The sequence below is a fragment of the Scleropages formosus genome, chromosome 1 (genome assembly GCF_900964775.1).
Source record: "Scleropages formosus chromosome 1, fSclFor1.1, whole genome shotgun sequence".
NCBI lineage: Eukaryota > Metazoa > Chordata > Actinopteri > Osteoglossiformes > Osteoglossidae > Scleropages > Scleropages formosus.
The window spans coordinates 30,151,778-30,172,586 of record NC_041806.1 but is presented as its reverse complement, the minus strand read 5'-3'; the positions used below and the strand labels follow the sequence as shown (position 1 = coordinate 30,172,586).

The following is a 20,809-nucleotide window of genomic DNA, read 5'->3' as shown; positions in this document are numbered from 1 at the left end:
TTCTGATGTTCACGTGCCCATTGTAGGTGCTTTTGGCGGTGGACAGGGGTCAGCATGGGCACTCTGACCGGTCTGTGGCTATGCAGCCCCATACGCAGCAAGCTGAAATGCACTGTGTGTCCTGACACCTTTCTATCATGGCCAGCATTCAGGTTTTCAGCAGTTTGTGTTACAGTACCTCTTCTGTAGGATCGGACCAGACGGGCTAGCCTTCACTCCCAATGCTCATCAGTGAGCTTTGGACACCCGTGACCCTGTCGCCGGTTCACCGGTTGTCCTTCCTTGGACCACTTTTGGTAGGTACTACCCACAGCGTATCGGGAACACCCCACAAGACCTGCCGTTTCGGTAGGTCTGACCCAGTCGTTTAGCCATCACAATTTGACCCTTGTCAAAGTCACTCCAATCCTTACACTTGCTCATTTTTCCAACTTCCAACACATGAAATTCAGGAACTAATTGTTCATTTGCTGCCTAATATACCCCACCACTTGACTGGTGCCACTGCAACTGGATAATCTATGTTATTCACTTCACCTGTCAGTGGTTTTAATGTTGTGGCTGATTGGTGTAAGTTGCTTTGGAGAAAAGCATCAGCTAAAGTAAATATAACACTTTGCAGTTTACTTTTGCAGGCATAAATAAATTATATTCAATTCAGGGAGTCAAGTCTCATTGTTGGAGAGATTAAGTTTTGTTATTTTTTTTTTTTTAAGCAGCATTACCACAAACTTTAAAAAAGTCAATGACTTTTTATTAAATTTAGAAAATGTCTCTTCAGGAAACCAGAGAATTATGCTGAAACAAAGCTTTATATGGGGGACACTTGTGGCCCTTGGCAACAGAAACTACAGTTTTGCTGAAGCCTAGCTTGTGATCAGCTTGTTACGCTAGTGAAAAATAGCACTTTGGAGTCAGGGATCAAATTGCAGCCGTTCGGGCATGTTGACCTCCCCCTAATAGGTGTTCCGCAGCATTCCACACACGCCCCCTCAGTGCTAATGGGCACCCTGACACAGGCATCCCCAGAATCCTGCCAGCACCCCACCCCCCAACCCCCTGAAGCGGTCTCAAATAGTGGCAGCAAGTGATGCAGTCGTGAACACAAACATGCGGTGCCAGTCCCAGCAAGGTTGCGTCACGGTGAGTATTCGAACTGAGGCCACAATTGCCAAGCAGGCTCGGTTATTTTAAAGTTGGTCTATGACCATGCAAATGACTCTGCCGACAGTTTGGCTCTCATTAGAATGCGGCTGAAACTTCCACAGGGACTTAATCACCCCTTTCCTGCTTCCATGCAAGTTGATATGCAGCTTTAAAGTTGCTGCTCTCAGTATGAAAATCATGCACTACAAAAACCATAATTTGTTTAGGAAAAAGCATCCTCAAAGACTCGACTGGACTAGCTCCCTCTCTAGATAACTCCCATGTGGTTTCCAAAACTTTTTGGTTCTCTTGAGGGACACCAGTGAGGCTAACTATTTGACAGTGTGTGAACATTCTCTGTTGCCATTTTTGGTGTATGGTAAACAACAGTAAAGGAGGGTCCTGTGCTGGCAGTAGGGCAGTATGCCGGAGTTCTGATCATCACAGAGGCAGAGGGGCACTCAGTGCCACAGCCAGCTAAATGCTTCATGTACCAATCCATCTCTGGTACACAACAGGGTCCCTGAGGTCACCATACATTGGCCGGAGCTCTATACACCAGCAACCCCTTGAGACACACGAGTGTTCTCCCTCCTAACTTTGGGACTGTGGCAGATACGAGCGGCATGTGGGGTTGTAAACTGGACCAGTTAGTCAAACCAGTCTTGGGTCAACCTGTTTTTCAGAATGTATCCTTGTGCACAATGGACATTCCATCTTTTGGACATTCCTCCACTTTTAAGAATTCTTCTTGGGGTCAAAAGGTATGCTATTACAAATGCTTATTATAGACTGACTGTTGCCTAATGACTCTGCCTTGGAGTGTAGGTGTTTGCTTTTTACAAGCTGCAGATGAATACTGACCTACAAAAGAGGTAGACAACTTGATTCTTATTAAGAAGTCAATTTGTTAACCTGATTTACTCTGAAAATTAAGTCACAAGGAATCACTATAGCAGAGATTATAAGAGGAAAAATCATTCTTCCCATCTTTTTTTTTCATCCATTTATGCTTTCATCCTTTGGAATAGTCGAATCTTTCAGAGTTTCCTCCAATTGTTCTAATTAATGGCGTGTCTCTTGTTTCTTGACAGACTGATGAGGAAAGATGCTTTGGACTATATTTTTGCCAAGGCAATAGAAAGAGAAAGCAAATGCATGCTAGTATTGAGCGACGGTCATAAAAATACAAAGCACTTTCAGAGAGCCCTACAGACTCCAAATAAACCGAGAACACTGGACTACGAAAAATACATTGTTCCAAGTAATGCACAAACAGACAGCCTCGCTCAAAACAAAAGACGCTGGATAAAGTTCCTTAGCCAAGCTTGCATATTTGAAGAAGGGCCCGTTTCCACTTCTAGGGGACCCAAAAAATAGTGCTGACAATTGTATACAAGTGTTGAGAGCAAGATTACGCAAACAAGAGATCGAAGAATTAATAATAAAACAGCAGGCAAATAATCATTGTTTTCATAGCTTGTCTATTCTCCTGCCAGTATGGTGTTTTATTCCTTTGACTGCTGTGCTTTTTTTTTTCTATAATTGATGACCTTCTAAACAAATGTCTGATATACAAACACAAAATTCTTCACAGAAAGCCAGTTTGGAGACTATATGTTCTTTCTTTTACAAATACCCTTCACTGCTCAACAGAGTGTTCCAAAGTGCATTAATATAACTCCATCCCTCACCACATTTCTCAGCAGACAATTGCAGTGCAGTAATGAGACTCAATTGCTTATAAACTGTGTCAGACCCTTTACAATCTTCTGAAATTTCCCACTGAAATGATACTTAAAGTTCATCTAGTAATACAGAGTGTGAGTAAAACAAAAACATGGGCGCAGATACAATTCCCAGAACAGCCAGTTACTACATTGCAGGCTTATTTGAAAGCACTCAATAAAGGGGCCATTAAAGAAGCACAACTTGAATGCACTCAGAAGATTAGCAAGAGCTTCAAAGTCTGCTTGTAAGAAGAGACGTGGTTTAACTATAGCCCTATATCTCCATCTCCTCAGGATGCTAAAAAGACCAAACACAGTACCTACGTTAAGGATTGTGAATACGCCCCGAACTTCCACCTACCTGCATTTCGCTCATTTAAAGACACTTTGGCTAAGAGGAATGAAATCCCCGAAATACATACCTTGAGTTTTGTGTGGTTTCCCACACCGCACAGGGTGCCATATTAGAGATTTGGCACACCTTAAATGTGCTTCATGAATGGTTCAGCACATTCACATTAACATGCTGTCATTCCCCGAAGACACGCTGTGCCGGAGACTTGTGTTATTGTGCTTAGGGGTGACCTCTCCAGTAGCTTGCTAAAACAAGACATGTGGATTCCACTGAAAACACATCACACCACAGGCTGTCACACTAATTTTCTTTAGAAATTGCCTTAATGGACATACAGCCCCTGGGAATCGACCCTTTTAGGGATATCACACAAGTTAATCTGTAGTGTTTGGCGGGGCCAGTGAGACCAGCTGAACAATATATTCTCTATACTTTCCTCTATAATCTCTTAAAAGAAAAATACAAAAATAAACTTGCCAGGACTTCATTATTAAACCACTTTTGAGATAACTAAATACTAGCTGTCTTTTAGAACATAGTACTCTTTCTACATTCCCCTTGTCTGTAGAACGAAAAATTTCTGTAAGTTATTCCCTGTGTTCGACTGAACATTGGTCTATGTGATCCTTAGCAGGATGACTTTCTGCTTGCATCACGGTACAGCATGCTGCAGAGGTCTCACTCCAAGCCTGGTTGTGATTATGGCCCAGAAAGACTAGTCATGGCCTCCAGTGAGGCAGTATGTCCATGGAACATCTGAAATGTCATTCAGATGTTGACTACCCTCTGAAAACTCCTAACTAAAAAAAGGGTCCAGAAAAAAAAGGAGTACAGCATGAAAATTTGGTTTGTTGGGGAAGGGGTGGAGGAGTGACGTCACTCGAACTTTGGTTGTCCTGCCGCTGAGCATTTTTCTCTTCCTCTGTTTATCTTTTTGGGTAGAGAGAGTTAGAGGAGGAAAGAACAAGAGAAAGAGATGATCAGTCTGTTCAACTGTCTGTTGGAGGCACGCCAGATGGTCCTTGGTGCCGAGAAAGAGAAAAACAGAAAGAGAGAGGGGTATAGAGGGAGATGAAAGGACATGGATAGGATGGCGGACATCTAATAAAATTTTCTCTACATGTTTTGTGCACTGTAAAATTCTGTACGAATACTTGTTTAAATCTGTCAAACCTATAACACTTATTTTGATCTAATAATTTGATTGGATTGACAGATGGGGCAGGGAGAGAGAGGAAAAGAGCAAGAGACAGATTGAGAGAGTCCAAGAGAGGGGGAGAGAACAGACATACTTACAGAGCCAGGCTCTTTCCTGTAAACATCTCTGGATCCTGATCCCAGAGAGTATCTGGCCTCAGATACATTTCCAAACTATGTGCATTAACCATACTTTCCCCCATAGATTCGCCACTTGCCATGAATAATTTACCCACTGTTATGCTAATGGTTTCTCCAAAGTATCCCTTCCTGATTCTGCTCCAGAGGAACTATTCTCTGTGTTCAGCAATTATCCAAGCCCAGAAACAGGAAAAAAGGAAATGAAAAACAACCCCTCACAATGCGTTTGCAACAACTTATGCAACAAGAGCAGATGACACAACACAAGACATATGTAGGAGAACCATCCACCCCCACCCCCGCCTCTCACCCCAAACCCAGAAAACCACTGCAGCTATCCATTTTGGTTTGGCCTTCCATATGATGTCATTTCTTTAGAAGATAAAAGATATAGAAGCAGCCGAAGTGAAGGTACGTCACGGCATGGACATCTGTTGTTTCTCCTTTGGTCAGGAGGGGGGAGCCTAAAGTGTCATAAAGGAGGTCCTAAAGTGCACCGGGCCAGCCTATCAACAATGCAACAACAGCCACTTCCTTGTTAATGTGATCACTGTACCATGTAAGCACTTTTATACCCAGTGCCAATGAAGGCACCTCTCCCTGACCCCCCTGTGTAGGGGTTGGATGGGGGTTCACTCGGTAGAGAAACACAAGTGACCCTTGAACCTACCACCAAACCACCCCAGCCCCACATTGCCATGGCAGCCTGCCACGCTTAGGTGGTGCGCTGTGTGAAAATGATCAGGTCTCCAGCAGCTGGGAGTGAAGGCCATGAAACAGCAGGGACCACGGCTGGCTGATTGTTTATCTTTTGTTTATGAGGTCGTATTCAGCTTTAATTACCCTTCTAAATTAAACTCAAACAGGTCCCCCCACCCCCTTCCAAACACTACAAAGACAATTCAGGCCGGGGGCTACAGCGACGGCCTCCGTATCACATTACACAACATGCTTTCCTTCCCGTACCTGTTACCAGACAGCGTAAGAGCACAAGCTCTGTGCTCCAGTCTGAAACCGAAGTGTTTCAAAGCAACCAAAAAAAGCGAATGAGCTGTGTTTCAACCCCCAGGTCTCCTGGATGTCAGTGAAAATCCCAGTACAGGATGGATGTGGAAATCTAGGCCTCTCAGCCGATGAGAATTGAGCTTGTCTCAGGAGCGGACAATGTTCAGCTGATGAAATATAACAAAAAATATTCCATTCAAAGGCTATTACTTCAACCTGGCAAAGGTGTCTTGAATGTTACAGTACATACGGGTGACTGAAACACCCACACTGACATTAGTACTGTCCACAAACACAGGATACACATCAGAACAGGAAATGCAACACACAGTGTTGATGAAAAAGTTTCTTTTGCGTGATCCGAACTCTCACCTCAAAACTAGACCTGATAAACAATCGCCATGACTCATTCAAACCTAGCTATATATGGAAGCACAGCCTTGCTGAGTTAATCTGAATTATTTTCCAACTTTTGTCCAAAGTAAAACTCTTCGGCACTGACGTGCAAGCTAGGCGATAGCCAATGTCAATATTATTTTCTCGACTCCTTGTGGCACCCAGAACCTGCATGCGCTCTCATTGCAGCGGCGACCTCTACATGTGCCCTAATGAGAACCACTCTCCTGCACCCATGACATCATCGACAAAGGAGATGAAAACAATGGCAGACCAGGCGTGCTGCTGCATCTCCCTGGCAGTGGTTTGTGCACACCACTGCAGACGTTATGTAATCAAAGCCATTTCAGCGGTCTGTGAAAAAGTGAAAAGGAAGCTCGGGGTCCAGAAGGACCCCACCCTTTATTTGGTTTGAAGAGGCAAACTGGATTTTTCACGCCGGGCACACACAGTCACACATATAGACACACACATATATACTGCAGTGAGGGGTTCCAGTTTCTTTTGCTGATGAAACCCATGGGTTGGAGTTGGGGTTCGAATTCCTCTCAGTCCCCCCTAATGACACCCCCTCACCCCACCCTCTGGGCTATTTCCGTCCATCACCAGACCCTGATGAGAGCCCCACTGGCCCCGCTAATGAGTCAGGACTCTTGGGAGAGGTCGGCCAGGCCTTGGGTCCTATGAGTCAAGGGTTGAGGGGTGGGCAAGGGAGGGGGACTGGGGAAGCAGTGGCAGCTCCCAGCAGTAAGGGGCTCTGAGCGTTGAACACAGTGGCAAGAATGCGAAAAATGAAGCGTATGGGGGGGCACCCAGACTGAATGGTGGGCTGGAGCATGCTTCCCATCCTGCCACTGCAATACCACTTCCCCCCTCCCTTTTCCACTGTTGGCTACATTTTCACTACAAGGCTGTTATCAGTTGCAAGCCCGGTACCACTAGGTACTGTGGACACCAGCAACCATGTCTGCATTGATCAGCACTTACTGGATATGGAGGGGAGAGGAGTCAATAAGTACTCAGTGGATTTTAAATCATTTGTACTTGTACGTGTAAGATAATCAATAGGTTCTATCTTACTTTGGCTCTCGTCTGTCTTGCTCACCCAAATATCAAAATATGCAAACGAGAAATTAAAGCAGCAAAAATTTAACTTTCAGCCAACATTAAATTTCATTGTTCTCCCAACATTGGCATTAAACTGTAGCAGACTGAATGAAAACTATTTCAACATCTTTGTGTTTAACTATAATTTGAAATGCCTGAAAACATTCGTTTCAAGTTCTGAGCTTCCATATGTCCAGTTTGCAAATCCAATGTACCGCTCATGAGCACCTCTGCTACCGTTCCTACCAAAGAAGAGGGGAAAAAACGATCTGATCCAGAATCATGGTGATACAGGAAACGTGTAACTCTACTGACAGCACACCTTCCCAGACGTGTAGAGCGCAGCGTTAACCAGGAAATGCTCAGTGCCACAGTGATCACGCCCACAGAGGAGGCTACTTCAATTATGTGTCTCCTCAGCTGAGGCACGATCAATAGGTTTCGGTGATCTATTGGAGAAGTGATATTGAATGTGACACCATCCCAGCTGGGAGAAAAAGTTCCTCTCGAGCTGCGTTTTGTGGCCAGTATAGTTTGTGGTTCAGGTCTAAACCTCCAAACCTCAAGGAAGAACCATTGGCAAACCGCTCAAGTTTTTTTTTTACGTCTTTGACAAACCATTGACAAAGAGGTACGCGTTTTTATGAATCCATATCCTTTTCTTTCCAACCAACTTCGCTGACAGGACGTATAAAACCATTAAGTAACAACGATTTGTACTTATCTGCAACCTAATTGTAAGTCAATCATTTCATAATAAGAACCTCATGAGTAACTTGAAAAAAAATATGAAGTCTTCAAAGATTATTTCAGAGATGTAGTTATTCCCAGCTTGTCGGTGACCAACAATCTGTTCAAAAGCTATTGACAAATGATAATGAGGAGAGATGTCTCATTACTTAACTGGTGTGTATTCTAATATGGAGTCAAATGGACCATAACCGGAAAGTGATAAAGGCCTTAACATGAATAACTGCAAAGAAACTCTGACATTATTTGACACAAAAACAAAAAATAACAGGAACCTTTAATAGTTGTCTCCAAATGGAGACCATAAGGTAATTCTGGGGGTTCCTTACCGAGTTCACTGCTGTTGTCTCCGCTCTGAGAAGCATGGCCCCCGCTGGAGGGACCTGGTGTTCCGGCAGAGTGTGTGGAGTGAGCATCGTCATGGTCCCTCCAGGACACAGGGTTCTGAGACCGCCAAAAGATGTGGCCATTGTTCGGGGACAGAGGGAGGAAGGAGAAAAAACAGAGAAAGATGAAGACCCCATTAGCATACAAGCAGACACGAGCAAGATGTACACTGAAGACTACATTTAAAAGTCGCTCTAAAACTCAGGCCCATCCTATACCCAGGACTGTCAACTGTATGAACCTCTACATGTACATCCTTGTTTAGCTAAAATATACCTCATTAAATACTCAAGTGTAATCACTCACTTTCATACAAAAACATTTCTTAAAACACTATGCATGAAAACAGTTACAGAGACATGCATTCTAATACTATGTAGTGCTGACTGAGAGTATGTAAACCCTATAGGGATGGTCATTATTCTCATATAAAATATTAGAATAGATATAGAGAACAGAAACGTTAATTCAAAAAAAAACCTATAAAATGAATAAACAATTACAACTTAAACACCTGATTCTACTTACCTACTTGATTTAACTAATACAATGTGGGGTTCACTTAATTTTGCACTTGTACTACTTCCATTGTTCTGCTACTTGTAAGATTTCCTCTGAAGCAACATATGGAGCTGGTCATTACACATCTATTGTGTCATATAAGAAAGACTGCTTCTCATTAAGTAACAATTCCGTGGTGAGACTCAGGGACACAAGGGCTTCACATACTTTCAAGCAGCACTGCTTAGTCCTGTGTTTTGAAGTAATACTAAAAGAAATTTAGCTTATGAGCAATTACGGACATAATAATAATAATAATAATAATAATAATAATAATAATAATAATAATAATAATAATAATAATAATCAAAGCACAATAGAACACAGTGAACTCTCAGAAAGTTATATATTGAGATGTATCATCACCGTAAACCAGTGGTGTAAAAACCCCGAGAAACTAAACATCCCGGCAATCGCCATCACACTCTACTGACAAAACCTAGAGGACCAACCATGCAGCTTCCGCTCACTGCCAATCTGAAATGATGTTAGGTCCTACACTAAGTCCAAAACAAAAATGACACTACTTTCACCCTAAATTCAACAACAGGAATTCAACAACACGTCCAATACAGTCACACTAATTCAGTGGTCCAAACTGTCCGGCGATCTGAAAATGTTGCAGGAGGTCACCGGCCCACCCTGAGATCAAACAAACTCTGCATGGATACCCTTTTTCACCCAGCTCTTCTGCCACTTATTGTCAGCTATTCACCACATGGTGGACGGAACAAGAGTTACCAAAACAGCAGCCAAACCAAAAGCACTGAGTGAGTCCCTCTTCTCTCATCAATTCCAGTGGCTTTTCCCTTTCCTCCAGCACCACGTCTGAGAGGCAGATCTGGGAATAACCTTATTAATCCATTATCACATCTATTACATTACCAAGGTGACCATAATAAAAAGTGAATGTGGAACAGGGGATAGAAATAAAACAAATAAAACAAGGCTTCTTCTTCTCAAACATCTCAGTATGACATTGATGAGCTCTGGGCCAACAGCTTTTTTTTACACCTGCTCTAAGAAAACTGAACCAAATGCTATCAGAGCACATTCTAATCATTTTAACCTAGAAAACAGAGAACGAATAATGCGTACTGAAGGATGGTATCGAAACAATACCAGGCCATGCCAGGTCTTTACTTGTAACCCAATCCAAACATAGGCATAATCAACCAGTCGCAGCATTGTGTAATGTCAGTACAAATTCCTGAAAAGGCTTCTCTTGTGGTTTGTCTGGGTATTGTGCAGCAACTGTCTTGAACCGCGTTATAGAAAACATCGCCGTTACCTGTGCTCGTTTCAGCAAAGCAACCACAACTCTTGCACCCAACTCGAAAAATCCAGGTTTGTGATGCTACAGAAAGGTCAGGTTCCGGGTCCAAACACTAAGACGGTTGTCGGTGGTCCCATGAGTCCATCAAAGTTCAAACACGTTCTGAAGCCGTGTCACCCTGTGTCTCTTGCCAATCAGGGTGAGAGGCCCTTGACCACACTGAGCACGCATGGCTGCTCCCTGTGGCCTGGATAATGAGGAGTCAAACGCAGTCTACTCTGGGCTCGTCCCTAATTGTGCCCGAGATCACTGTCACCAAGAGAGCATGGTGAGGGTGGGGGTAGGAGCAGGAGCAAGGGTAGCTGGGGGCCACAGACTGTAGGCGTAGGGGAGAAGATGCAGACAAGAGGAGATCGGTCCCAGGGGGAGACGAGCTTATTGTATTGGGCCTGTGTTACAGACTCACAGCCGATAATGCAAGCTGTAATTAATATGAAAGCGATGGTGGTGTGGGGGGGCGGGGGGGGGGGCGTGCAGGGTGAACATGGTGCTGAAGTGGCAAGTACGCAGGGGGTATGCCCTCTCCACCCAGAGAAGAACGCAACCTCCCCCACACACTGAATGCAGGCTTCCGTTGCTCCCAGAATCCAACATCGAAAAATGATTTAGCACTGTTACTGGATTTCAGTCCAATTCCCAGGGAGGAGCTGAGACACTCTAGTAGTCTCCCGTCGCATAACACAGAAATCTTTTGTGCCTTAATATATAGAATCCGAAGCTAAGGGCACACTGCCTGACTATTCATCGCTGCCTGCTACTCTGAAGACTCCACTGGAAATGCATTTCACTTTTAACGTGCAAGACAACATTCTGAAATGCATATTTCTGCAAAACTAGCAATATAACAACTCCTTATTGTTTTTTTTAATACATTCTTAGAGAGAAGGTCCGAAAAGTTACAGATACCATTTACTATTAAATACTTCAGTACCATTAATCACTGAGCAAGAATGAAAACAGAAAACTAATTAAACTGCTCAATTTGCATTTGAATAGTTTAAGAGACATTAATGTATGCATTGTTACATTTAGACATTCCCACTAAGCACAAAGGCAAATCTCACACCATGTATGCATTTTATCAGTTTTACACTGCACATACAGTTATGCAAATTAGACATGAAGCAGGGACAACATATTTCACAGGAGCAACTCTACGACAGCAATTAATAAAGCTGCTGTTTTAACTGTACTTAATTTTTATTCCTGAATATTTTTAAAAGTAACTCTGTTTTGCAGCAACCACAACAGCAGATCGGATTTTTTCTTTTTTTTCTTTTTCTAACTGAAAACCTTTATGAAAAAATAAGGACAAACACCTTTACTCTTCAAATTACTGTCTCTTTATATTGTGCAATGTTAAATATAAAATCTTTCCGTTAGTGTTATGAAAATTAAATCTTCAACTTCTAGAATTTTTTAAATATTATGTGAAGGAAAACTAATACACAAAAAAACACATTTGACTCCATAACTATCTTCATTAATACATTTAAGTTTTCGGACCAGTTTGAAGACTAAAGATAAGAAGAGTTAAATACATCAATTAATTTTATGCGAAGATAGGCAGGAACAGCCTAAATTACTCTTCTCTGCACTGCCCAGCCAAAAGTTAAACTGTTCACCACTTTTAATTTTCATATGATTAAATTTCCCCTTTGATGGGAAACATAAATGGTTATTAGACTGGCAACGTTTAAACGGTACACATTTACCATGGCTGATTGCACCACAGTGTGATGGATCACTATTGATTCGTCCCGATATGGCTTCTGATTGTGTCTCTGCCTGTGATAAAAGACAGAGCAACAAGTAAGCCTGGCTGCTACACACCGCTATCGGACAGAGGCTGGCCGGTAGGCAATATAGCGTATGACATGTAAAACGAGCCAGTAACCCTGCCATGGCACACCAGCTGGCTGAAGACTCAAGCTCAGTTAAACAAAGCTAGCCTACATGTGTCCGCTTTTTTTTCCCTCTCTCTCTTGCTCTCTCTTTTTTCGGAAAACACTGCCGTACATTAGCATTCAAAGCCTCGCAATCTCCAGAAGCCCAGAGAAAGAACGAGCGAGAGAGAGAGAGAGAGAGAGAGAGAGAGAGAGAGAGAGAGAGAGAGAGAGAGAGAGAGAGAGAGAGACAGCACACTCCCACGTCAGTGCTGAAAGGCAGACATGTCGGTCATTCTGAGCATATTGCAAAATGGAACGAACAAACAAACCAGGGCAGAGAAAGGTTTTGGTTTAGTGGTGTGCTCTGAAGAGCCTGCAGCTGAGTCCCAAAGACTGCAAAAGCAGAACGCTCAAATACACCGTATTACCCCGCTTAAGTCCTTTTCCCTAAAAATACTAATATAGCTATGTAACTGTGTAACTGACATCTCTCGCGTGCCAAGGAATGTAGAAATGTGTCCACTTGGTCAACCACAGCCTGTGACACAAAGCACTTGGCGAGTGAGCAATAAAAATGTAGCCTCTTTCAAAACTGCAGTCTGTATTTTATTTACTGCGCAATTAAAGTATACATAAGAAGCGTGACAAAAACGGGATTCCAACAACACGCTCGCAGACTTGGTGTTTTATACGTGTTTGTCAAAGTCCGTGATGCATTGCTGGCAATTCGCTGGCAATACACACCTTCTTAATTAGATGCGGCACAGGTGAGATTAAAATCTAACTTCAATAAGTGAATGACACAGACTTGCCACCAGCAGAGCAGTGCAGATCATTAGCGTGAATTAGATGGCCCCTCTTTAACTATTCCCATGTAGCCTTGTATGTTTTTTCACTAATAAATCTAGGAGGTGGGGGGCTAAGGTCAGCAACAGGAAGAAAATGCAAGAAATCAACAGCGAAACAAAGGGTTGCCAGAGGCCTACAGTCCTTTGACAATCTGATAACCCTCTCGGTTCAAAGACAAAGCAGCATTCAAGTGCAAATAAAACACTGATTATCTGGGCCTCCCATCAGCTGGAGGAGGGAAAAAGGGAGCGATAAAAAAAGAACACAACCAACTGTCTCCTACATTGTGAAGACCTTCACCATCCCCACTGCACTGGCTCCCCAGAAAATGAGATGTAGCCTGGGGCTGTGTATTAAAAATGCATATCAAAGCTAAGAAAAATGGACATGAGAAGTTGTAACTAAATAAATTAGCATATCTAACTATTAAATTGCCTCTCGCTCTCTGTCTTAAGTAACTGTAATGAATAATAGAAAAGAGGCAAATAAAAATAAATACGTCGAGTACAGTTAAAACATCGGGCCCGAGTGTGCCGCCTCTGTCCGAGGCATCTGCTGTGCAACTCCAGCTTTCGATATTCAGTTCATCCATGAACCGTAAAGTCGGTGACTTTGTATTGTTTCACTGACCATGTGAAGTTCTTTCAGAGCGGTTATTGTCTTTTTCATGAGCGTCTATACGGTTTCAGTCTAATTAAGGTCTAAAATCCTGCAACCATGATATATTCCCCTGAGGCCTAATTTGGACTCCTGTATTCCATTCTAGTGTACATACTGTATAGAACAATACATTTTAATATGCTGCCCTTACATTTATTAGCAGTTCAACTGGAATGATCCATACTGAAGAGTATTGTAATACCAGCATTTGAAATCTAGCTATACAAACACACATATGGTTTACTCCCTTCGTTACTTTTTTGCTTTTTAACTATAAGGCTAGTATTTTTCCTACGTTTCCTTAGGGCTATGCACAGGTAGCCCATCAATTTAATAAATTGTCAAACAAACAGGTAAACTTTAATCGTTTACAAAGACATGAGTTGTAAAGAAGTAAATATGGGAATTGATGAGGTTTCCCCCCTTCCCCTGGAAAGGGAGCCAATGTAATACGTCATTAAAGGACTTGATGGCAATGCCTGGATCTGTCAAACCATCTGCCACGAAATTAACTGGGCTCGTTTATCTAATCTGCCCAACAGAACCGCAGCGGGCCTTTCAATCCACACGTACACGAGAGGCAAGGTTCGCCACGCAGGGCTTTTTAAACACTGATAATTCGAGACCATTCCACCTCCAGCCATGTGCACATCCACAAACTGTGTATAACTGGAGGAAGGCGACGCCGTTGAGCGCTTCCCAACTAACAGATGCCATGAAAGTGTGTGTGTGTGTGTGTGTGTGTGTGTGTGTGTGTGTGTGGGTGTATGAGCCTGTTTTTTTTTGCCTAACACTTAAATCTGCTGTAATTCCTAATAGGCTTTTGAGCCCATGCTGTTGATGTATTAACCAGCTACAATACAACACTTGGCACTTGCCAACTGCTAATTGATAAAAAGAGCTGGAAACCTCGCAAGCTGCGCAATTTAAAGCACGTGTAATGTATAATATGGAGTATAATTTTTATAATGGGCGGTAGCGAGGTGTATCCTACTGTAAGACGCGCATCGTTCGGTTATAGATTCTATTTCAAGTAAAGCGCTCACATTTACAGTCACAGATTATTATGGACGTTACCGCTTATTAAGCCTCGGTTTCTTCAAGATGTTCGGTCCCCCTTTTGCCCCCAAAAGCTCCATTTCTTTTCTATTTTCGCGAACACTCGCCTAGTCTGATCGCCCGCACAGTGAAATTCCAGAGATAAACACGAGCAACAAACACAGACTGAACCTTGGAAACAAAGTTACACGCATCTTACAAGACATTTTAGCAGCGATCGGATCGGCACCAACCAACAAGCGCACAAAACCCACGGAAAGAAGTGACAGCTGGAAGTAACTGTGACTGTATCAGTCACTTCACTGTTTTCATCTCCTGTCCTCTCTCTGTCAACTATGTCCACCAAGCGAGGACACCACCTCATCAAAGACGACCCGATCCCGTCCACATTTCAAATACTCTTCTTTTACTGTGCTGTACTAGTGTATTACTGATAGGAAATAGCCGAAGGAAGCGCGCTCTTTCATTCAACTCGGCATGATCTTCAACAGCAGCACAGCAGCCCTCAAGGAGCATTTCATGGTAAAAAGTAACGGCACTTACATGATCAGCTAAGTTCGTGGACGATCCGGAGAGGTCATCAAGGTCGGACTTGGAGCTGCCATCCCGTTCATCGATAACCAGGTCAATCGGCATCTTTCCTTTTAGACAGCTGATGTACCGGTGGCAAAAATTATCGCACAGTTCGTGTACCTTGAACAAAAATCGGAAACATGTTTAAAATTTAAAAGGACAGTGAAACTGAAACATGTACCGTGTTAAGGCATTCGTAATTTAAACTCACGAAACAATGCTAAATGTCGCATTATTCATTTATTGTACTGTATATTACTCGGGGATTGAAGCAACAGGTTTGTGAAAAGGCTGATAAAACACAAGTGAATGTTACATAATAATAATAATAATAATAATAATAATAATAATAATAATAATAATAATTCAGAGGTTAAATACATGCAATAATGATGTATAATAAACGTTATTTCTCCAGCATGCAAAGTTATGTTAATAACAAAATTTATAATTCTAAAATCAATTACACGTCGAGCCTCAGACAAGATAGCTTTTTTTTTTCTGTTGTGATTTTTTTTAACATTACGACGTTGCATATATGCAGTTATAAGATGTATTTCTACCAAGCAACAGTAAATGTAATACAAAGTTCCAGTGCACCGCTGCGGCTAGTACAGTATGTGCAAAAGAGATGGACTTGAAATTTACGATAGGTAGCCTTGGCTTTTAAAACTTATAGTGCATCACAGATAAGGGACGCGATTATATTATAGTTGGAGCAAGCGGTCGTGTTTGTTGTGTATTGAACGGTATATACCTTTTCCAGTTCTAAAAGGTGGAATCGCAATACTTGTATGGCTTGTATCATCTGGAAAGAAAGAAAAAAGTGATCATGAGACTCGCAGCCCTTGTTAGAAATGGAGTCACACATTAGGCTATTTTATGTTTGAAGTGAAAATTGGAAAAGCGTTTCTACGGAGGGATCGCCACGACATGCGGGCTGGGCGCACACACTGTGTGTGACTGTGGAAAGGTGTGCGCGCGCCCGCGCACGCGGATACTTAACAGGATTAGAGGACATTAGAAGGCGGCCTGTGACATTCATCGAGCTCTTTGGCCCATTTAAACGGTTAGCATTAGCACAGGAACACTTGCAGCAAGAGTCACCACACGGCGCGCTTCTCTAATCGCCCGCTTGCTACGACAGCTCCTGCGGTAGAGCGCCGCTTTGCCACTTGAGACTCTGCTAAGGGTCCCCCCACCTCCTCCGCCACCGCCTCTTGTTCACTTCAAAGAAAACTCCCCAAGAAACATTTGATTTGTTGTGTGCTTTCGTTTTGGACAACACAAGTAGGCAGCGCCGAAAAGAGCCTCCGCACCGCAGCAGAATGTAGCACTAAATAAATAGGAACATGCAAGCACTGCTTACCAAATTGTCCAACTCCGGATTTGAAGAAAATAAAGGCTTTTCTGCTCGGATCTAAAATAGCAAGACAGATTAAATAAAAACTGTTATTAGCAGGTAGGCTGCACAGGAGCGAAACGTCATGTCAAGTCAAGAAGAGACGGAGCACCAAATGATTTGCTCCAGGTGAAACACGCAACGTGGGAGAAAAAAAGCCCACTTTCGGGCAGCGGCAGGTTACGACGGTTTCCGAAGGAGAGCTCAGAGACACAAAAAGTGACCTGTTTGGCGAACACTGCGATGTCCTCGTTGAAGGAGTCCGAGGAACAGACGTCGCCTCCCGCCACGCCGGGCTCGCGCGGCGTGCAGGTCGCGAGCTCGCACTTCTCGAAGACCAGCGCGAGCAAGGGGAACAGTGGGTGGCTGCAGCGGGCGAGACGCGCGCGGTTAGAGCAAAAGCAGTGCGTCAGACTAAAAGCAGTTAAGTCGCATTCGTCAAGCTGGTTTTCTCCGAAAAAAAGGCAAATCAATGCACCACACGCTCGCGATGTTGTTAGGGAAACTGTGCGATTAATACATGAGCTGTTCCCGAGTTACGAATTTGACATTTCTACTGCCCCCCGCTCGCGACACACACACACACACACGCGGAGAGAACTGCGCTTCATTAAATGTAAAGCTGACGAGAAAAAAAAAAAAAAACTCGCACAACTTGCGCACGGGCCAGCATAAGTTAAAATGTTCACGGGCATAAATACTTTATTTCGCAAATACGAAATACGAATAAATATAAAACCTATGATTTGTGTCACAAAAAAGAATGCGCGATGAATGTGCACGTGCATTCGACCTCGTTCCTGCTCATATATATACATATATCATGTTCTAATATATATATAAGAAATATGTCTCTATGTGTATAACAATATATATGTTTAGAAGTAAAGATTTAATTTTGATGTAAATAAATATCCTCCATACTAAGGACGCCTCCGAAAATAAACGCAAATAATAAATACGGGAATGTATTTTTCACTCCCCTTTACCTAAACTTTTTACTCAGCGCGACCATGTGTTGGTTTACACATACCAGGGTGAATGTCTACGTAAGTAAGTTATTGAAGACAAGTGGAAAGTTGGATTTGTACGTGGTGGTGTAGCTATTTGTCAATGGTGTGCGAAGACGGGTTGGCAGACTTAAATCTGAGAAAGTGATCTAATAATAAGGCCAAAATAATAATAATAATAATAGCAATAAAATAACGAAGTGTACCCGTAAATTTGGTCTTTGTCCCTCTTCAAGACGTCGTTGACAGCCGAGCCCATGCTGGAGGGCATCACGTTGTGCGGTGCGTGGGCCCCGTAGTGCTGGCTGGCGTGGAGCGGGGGTCCGTGGTTCAAGTGATGCACTTGGGGCAGCGGCCGGGGGGCGTGCGGGTCTCCGTACATAGACGCGGGGACTCCCACGCCGTCCATTCCACCGTAATGGGCCAGCTCATCGTACTGAAAAGGAAACAAAAAAAAAAGAAAAAAAAAAAAAGAAAAAGAAAACAGAGCAGCGTGTGAGCTTAAGCGTGTCGCGGCTCCGAGACATCGAACTAGCAAATAAACAACTTATATGCAGCGAGTAAGAAAAATTCCCAAGGCACGAGCGGGTCGCAGAGAAAAGCCGATGCATTTTGAAAGCGATCAGTCGATTACTGCCTGTAATTCTGTTTCCTCCCCGGCCAAACGTGCAAACAAATGCGAAATTACCAAAAACATATCTGAAATCCCGGGGAGCGCGTGCTACTTTCGGGAAGTCGTCGGATTGTTTTCGAAGCTCCTTTAAGAAAAGGACACTATATGTCGCCGCAGCAGCGCGAGCCGCCCGCTAAACGAAGGCTGTCACTGAAGATTGACGAGTGTACGGAGTGCAGGGAAAAAAAAAAGATGTTTAGTGATGAATATTTCAGGTATCGGTGGCTATGAGGCGAAGCTGGCGCTCGGAGAGAGAGGCCGTCCTGCAGTGGATGTGTGCGGGCGAGTGCCGGCTCTTTCACACGTACCCTTTGCGCCATCAGGCTGCTCTCCAATAAACTCCTGTTATACAGCGAGCGTTCAAAATCCCAGTCCGGTCACAAAGTGCTTTTAATGCTAAGGATCCCCTTATTTCCAGCCAACTTAGTGAAGAATTCTCATATTCTCCTCTTTGGTTTGGAACAATGTGCACCAAGAGTTTTTCAGGGCTCTTCTTCCTCGGATTTCCCCCTCGGCTTCTTCCCAAAACAAAAAATAAAAGAAAAAGCGAATGTAAAGTAGAAAATAGCAAAGGTCACAATCGGCCCATCAACAACCGGCATGTAACTAAAGTGTCGTGTCCCATGGCTTTTTGCCACTCCAGCTGTCAATCTGAAGCGGGGCTTGTCAGTGTAATGAATGAATGATGGTTCGTGATGATGGTTTCGTGAGAGGATGAATCTTTTAAAAGCCCCGTTTTCTTCCGTCCAGGTCTCCGATCTCCTTTTTGAGTTGCGCCTTCGGCTCCCTATATTGTAATTAATAGTGTGGAAAAAAGAAGCAGAAGAAGCAATTTTGAATTGAACATCGGCTGTTTTGTGATCTTCCTTTTTTTCCTCTCCCCCCTTGTAGGTAGTTGGTTGGTGTGTCTGCCGGTCTGATGTGAGTGAGTGTCAGCGAGTGTTGTCAGGTTGACTGCTGCCTTGCTTATAGAACCGAGTCAGTTCGCGGCGCTCGTCGGCGGGAGAGTGAAATGACGGAACCCGGAAGTACTGGTGGCCACAGCCAGTCCTGCGGCAGCTCGCGGAAGAGAGGAGAGACCGGAGAGCTCGCGATCTGCAGTCCGCGCACGAGGGCTGCTTCCATTCCACACGGGGGGTGTGTGTGTGTGTGTGTGTGTGTGTGTACTATGTGTGTGTGTGAGAGATCGCGCGGGCGCGCGCGCCTCTCTGTGCAGGAGTTGGAGGGAAGCGAGGGGAGGGGGGGGGGGACAGGGACAGGGACAGGCAAACAGCACTACATGTCTTCTAAGTTGTATGAAAGTACAATGTGCTCCGAATCGGAAAACGTGAGCAAGGTTTGACTTTTTACGTTTTATGATTATCGTCATTATTCTCGTAGCTCATGTTCCAGCTGCAGACACGGAACACTTTATTATTGCGATGTGCCAGAAGTCCTAACTCCCCCTGCACTCTTTTCTTTACGCAGTTAATCAAGGTGCCAAATCGAACCTAAACGGAAATGCATCGCATTTGACTGATTCGAGGCACGCGAGCTGCAGTGAAAATAGGCTGTAATATCATTATGCGTATAACTGTTATGTTTGATTTAGCAATAAACCTCAGTTGTGTCCCTCGGGACGGAATTAAGGTGAAATTACACTTTTGGAAATGCAGTCGTCTTAAAGTAGTAGTTTCACATAATTTTTGGAAGTGATATTGTAAGGATGAGATATCCACACTGGCTCCTGAGTTCTCTCGCAATGTTGCGATCTGTCTGATTACAACCTGTTTTTTTTTTTCTTTCTTTCTTTTTTTTTAAATGAGTAGAATTTAGCACAAGGCAAGAATGCAGGAACAACAAGAACGGGGCCGAGAGTTATCAATAAATGAAAAGGGCAAGTAATTCTTGCATGTTTTCATCCAGCGCTCTGTCAAAACACATATCCATTGCGCTCTTCAAAGTGGTCAATTATGTGGGGTCCCCAGGATCATCAATCACGGGGCAGCGGCGCACTTTAGAGGAGGAGCATCGCCGCGGCCATCGATCGCTCCGACGCGCGCGCGGCCCCTGCGCTCGCTGCTCGCCGCTCGCTGTCCACGCGGTTGGTGTTGCGCGCACAAACGGCACCGATCGCCTCTAACGGCCCCTTCGTTGCCTCGCAGCCGATCCTTAAGTTTTGCGTGCGAATCAGAGCACCGTGCGTGGACAAACTTTGCGCGGCGCGTGTGGGAGTCGGCGAAGCCCAATGAAGGGCCAAAAAAAAAAAAAAAGAGTTCGCCGAGCCGCCTGCCTCGAGTTTATCACAGAGATAACAATTAAAGCGTCTGATGAAATAAGACATAGTAACAATTATGTTTGTTAGGCATAAGGGGCGGTGTGCACCCCCACCGCCCGCAGCCAGCCAGCCACCCACCCGTGTGCGGAAAAGTGGAAGTGTGATATTTGACAAACGGCTGTGGGCATTGCGACGTGGGAACGGCGGAGTGGCACCAGCACGTCGCCCCGAAACACTTCTGGAGGAACTCGTTCCCTCCTGTGTGTAGGGTCCGAGTAGAGCCCGAGTAAAAGTGTGCGGCAGCGCAGCGCACTTCCCCAAATCAT

The 20,809-nt window shown here is 43.9% G+C and overlaps 1 protein-coding gene across 3 annotated transcripts in view; it reads right to left on the bottom strand.

The window, feature by feature from the left end:
- Window positions 1-18,822, bottom strand: part of LOC108924114 (homeobox protein Meis2-like) — a 65,669-nt gene extending 46,847 nt beyond the window's left edge. For 2 of the 3 annotated variants that reach the window (XM_018735293.2, XM_018735295.2), the window contains exons 1-7: window positions 18,535-18,822; window positions 17,760-17,989; window positions 16,768-16,909; window positions 16,511-16,561; window positions 15,899-15,949; window positions 15,112-15,261; window positions 8,157-8,271 (exon numbers count right to left, since the gene is read on the bottom strand). In XM_018735293.2, coding sequence (XP_018590809.1) covers window positions 8,157-8,271; window positions 15,112-15,261; window positions 15,899-15,949; window positions 16,511-16,561; window positions 16,768-16,909; window positions 17,760-17,989; window positions 18,535-18,546 — 751 coding nt within the window. In that variant the 5' untranslated portion in view covers window positions 18,547-18,822. Of the gene's footprint in view, window positions 1-8,156; window positions 8,272-15,111; window positions 15,262-15,898; window positions 15,950-16,510; window positions 16,562-16,767; window positions 16,910-17,759; window positions 17,990-18,241; window positions 18,318-18,534 lie in introns of those variants that run through there. The other variant, XM_018735294.2, reaches the window with a different exon arrangement.
- Between the last annotated feature and the right edge of the window lie 1,987 nt (window positions 18,823-20,809).